General features: G+C 36.2%; 1 protein-coding gene across 1 annotated transcript in view; it reads left to right on the top strand.

Annotated features, from left to right (window-relative positions):
• LOC118337950 overlaps positions 1-2,773 on the top strand; it is a gene marked incomplete at its 5' end in the record, with an annotated part of 10,454 nt that extends 7,681 nt beyond the window's left edge. The window contains 4 exon segments of the mRNA XM_035675110.1: positions 1,074-1,183; positions 1,554-1,895; positions 2,082-2,255; positions 2,682-2,773. Of these exon segments, the coding sequence (XP_035531003.1) occupies positions 1,074-1,183; positions 1,554-1,895; positions 2,082-2,255; positions 2,682-2,773 (718 nt within the window).
• Positions 2,774-3,936: the final 1,163 nt, after the last annotated feature.

Consider the following 3,936-nt stretch of genomic DNA (forward strand, 5'->3'; position numbering starts at 1 on the left):
AGTGGCCAGCTGTTTGTTTTATTGCTTGTTTAGCCTGCTATCTCATCCACCATCCACCTCTTGGCTAATGCCAGACAAAACTAACATTCTTCTATCCAAAATGCAGATAATGTGGTCAACAAACTGCTGCAAACTTAAATATGAGAGTGTAGACTGTGTACACCAGGGTATGAATGCACTGTCTACACAACGGAGAGATCTTTGTTCTGTCAATGTGATGTTTATGTTTATATTCTCCAACAAAGTTAGTTCTATACCATTCAGTTCTATCCCATTCTATTTCAATTGTTCTGTTTTATTGTTAAATAGAATATTAGACTTGCATGACTTACTTGTATTTTTTTCTTTTACACATCCATTAATGTTATCATATTTTGACAATTATATTCATATTAAATATTAAAATAATTAGTTCTGTGCTGTGACTATATCCAAAAGTCAAAGCAACCAAGTCGTATCCTGTAAAACTCTGTTTACAGATTAACAGAGTGGATGATGTAAAGCATGTGATTCTCCTGGACTTTGACCGATCACTGTCACTGATCACAAGATGAGGTGACTGTCGGAACCACACAGCAGGTAGGCTGAAACAATGTTGAACTTTTAATTCAATATAATTAATGTAAAGCCATTATCGTTTGTTTAAATTCCTCAAGATGAGGAAGAACACATGACAGTTAAAGTCATTATTATAAAGTGTGAAACTGAGTACATGTTATGGAATATAAACGTTTTAATCTGATCTGCATATTTTAGTAGCATATTCTTTCTATCTTTTTTTCTTACCTATATCTTCTTGGGAATAAACCAAAAGCTAATTCAAATGATTAAACTAACCCAAATCCAGTGAATCCTTGTACGGTGATATTTTGGTTGCCTCAAATCTATTTTAAGAATTAAAACTAAGGCACATTAGTAAAACAGTCTGATATGTGACAAAAAACAATTATCAGTATAACAGAATTAGATATATTTTTATTCTTTTAGTATTATTTTGTTATTTTGCATAAATACAAGTAATATGTATGTGTCCATTCAAGGGATTAACCTTTTTAAACTTTTCAAAACTCGAGGATGCATTACCTGAAGGATGGATGGCTATCTAAACCTCGACTTGGTGCCATCTGCGCTTTGCTTTTCCATCAGACGGCTGTCTTCCTTTTCCTAACACAATGTTGCGGAGGTAAAGATGTCAGTAACGCCTTTCATAATTCAAATTTCTCAACTGCTAGCACTACTAAACATTTTGGCCACAGACTAATTTGTGTCTGAAACATACCCTGAAAGTTTCATTCAATCAACCACTAGGGGGCGCTAAAAATGCAATAAAATGGGCATGGCACCAAACAAATCATACTCTAAATAAAAAATTGCCACCGTACTGGGGATTCAAATGCTCCCAGTTTTTAAACGTTATTGTATCATTTCCTTAGACAAATTAATTTCATACCAATCTAAGAGTTCCTTAGTCTTCTGAACTTGACACATTAAAATAATTTTCTGGATTTTTATATTTAAAGACATCAATTTGTGTTACATGCACTTTTCTTTAGGTCAGTCTCAGATGTTCGGTCCATCGCAGCCAATTGTGGCAGCGGTTGGTGATGACATCGTGTTACCATGCCGCCTGGAACCTGCTGTGGATGTCACTGACCAAACTGTAGAGTGGACCAGACCTGACCTGAGTCCTAGATTTGTCCATGTGTGGCGTGATGGTGTGGAACTCGAGGCTAAAAAACATCCGTCCTATGTAGGAAGGGTGTCATTGTCCATCAACAAACTGAAACATGGAGATATTTCATTGAGACTCTACAAAGTAAAACTCTCTGATGAGGGAATATACAGATGTTTCATTCCCACACTGAATAGGGAATCTTCTGTCAAGCTTGCTGTTGGTGAGTGTAAACTATATTGTCTTCATAGGTTAGAACCTAAATGTGACAGTTTCAAGCACATGACTAAAGCTTGAAAGGCTTATTTTACCTTTTCTGCCTGAATTAAAGAAGCTAGTTCACGTTTTTCCAAGAATTCTAATCTAGACTATTTAATAGGAACTATAATGTACTTCTCTTCATCATTAGGTGCAGTCTCCTCACTCATCATCAGCTTTATGAGGACTAAGACAGATGAAGACATCAACGGAGTGATTCTACAGTGTGAGTCTAACGGCTGGTATCCAGTCCAGAGCCTGAGTGGGTCCGGCTGGATGGTGGGAGGGAAACCTCCTCTTGCTGGACCTACAGAGACAGTCAGAGGTCCTGATGGACCTCTAATATAGTCAGCAGCAATGAATGTGGAGAAGAGACCACAGCAAACAACTTTCACCTGTAGAGTCCAACAGAAGGACATCAACCAGACCAGAGAGACACACGTCTATAATTCAAGGTGAAAATGATCTCCTATATTTAAATGTTTACTGCGTTAGACTAGGAAATTCAAGATTTCTAAGTGTTGGTGTTCTTTTTTGTTATCAATTAACAGATGATTTCCTTCAGTGCTCCAATTGGTAGCTCCTGCTGCTCACAGTCCAACCATCAGCCTGTTGTGTTTTCTGGTTATTTCTTGGCAGGCTGTCTTTATAAGGGAAATGAGACAGAATAGAAAGTCTGTCATTGATTAGACATAACTCTGCCTCCGTCCTCCTCAGTTTTAGACACATTCTGTTCTCTGTCCTACAACAGGCAACAACTTGACATCAGACGTGAAACACGAGAACTTCAACTCGCTCATGAGGGGAAAAAGATACACTGCAGGTGATGACAGAAAGCATTGAGGATTTGGATGAGAAGAAAGCACATTCATATACATTAAGGAAGTAGAGGAAGAATCAAAGATGTATGGATGGTTAAATTCCATTACATGGATCACAAGAAGGATCGTTGGCAACCAGATAACGTTGGCCTGAATATTAAAACCAAAACCAAAAATAAGAAGAACAGAAAGACAAAGACAAAAAAAATAAAATTACCAGAAAGAGAACATAAATGAAAATAAAGCATCTAGAATACCAAACAGAAGTTTTACATGGCTGTGCAGTGTGTGGTTAGCTATAGTGACAAAGAGGAAGAAGATTATATAATCGGAAAGGATCCAAATTAATAAACAACTGGAGGAGATAGAGGCAGCAAGAGAAGATGAAATTCAAAAGAAACTGATCACTTCAGACATAAATACAAAAATCATGCATACATAAAATATAAGGCTGTCATAGCATAAAAATGCCTAAAAACAAACTATGTTAAAATTTACCTGACAAGGGACCTCTAGTGACACGTGGAGTTATTACGTTGTCTGTCAAGCCAAAATGTATGTTGATGGATTGCCACCACGTTTCCCGTATTTTCAGCTTTATTTCTTTTACAAGCATAGCCACCTAGATTACTATAACCAAAGAGGTGTTTCTTTTGCCTAAAACTAACCAAACAGTTAAAGTTTAAGTAAGACATAGCTGCATGGTTCTTTCACTTTTTCCTCTACACCAATAAGATTAAACATTTAATAATTATTTAAAGAAAATCTCTTCACCTTTTTCATTTGTAAAATACTTGATTTTATTATATATTAATGTAAAGTGTTCAGTCATAAGCATCCATTTGCACATATCTCAAATGTCAAAGAACTGCAAACATTATAAGCTGGCAAAAGGATTGTTTTTTGATTGAACTAGATGCTAACAAATGGTCATAAGACTGCAATCACAGCCCTGGACACAAATATCTGATTGAGGCCTGTCAGTTGCTAATAGTGAAACTGGTCCTCAGGGGGGCAAGCACAGTACAGTTGTGGTGATTGTAATGTTATATGGATTATGATTGTAATTCAAATAAAAAATTAACCATCAACATTGCCTGTGATGTTATGTTAGCATAGTAAAGTGCTTTTAATTTTCCATGACGTTCATCGACAGTTTATCAAAGATGTTTTATTTAATTGAAC

Source organism: Morone saxatilis, unplaced genomic scaffold (genome assembly GCF_004916995.1).
Source record: "Morone saxatilis isolate NCDOM2014 unplaced genomic scaffold, NCSU_SB_2.0 Contig4, whole genome shotgun sequence".
NCBI lineage: Eukaryota > Metazoa > Chordata > Actinopteri > Moronidae > Morone > Morone saxatilis.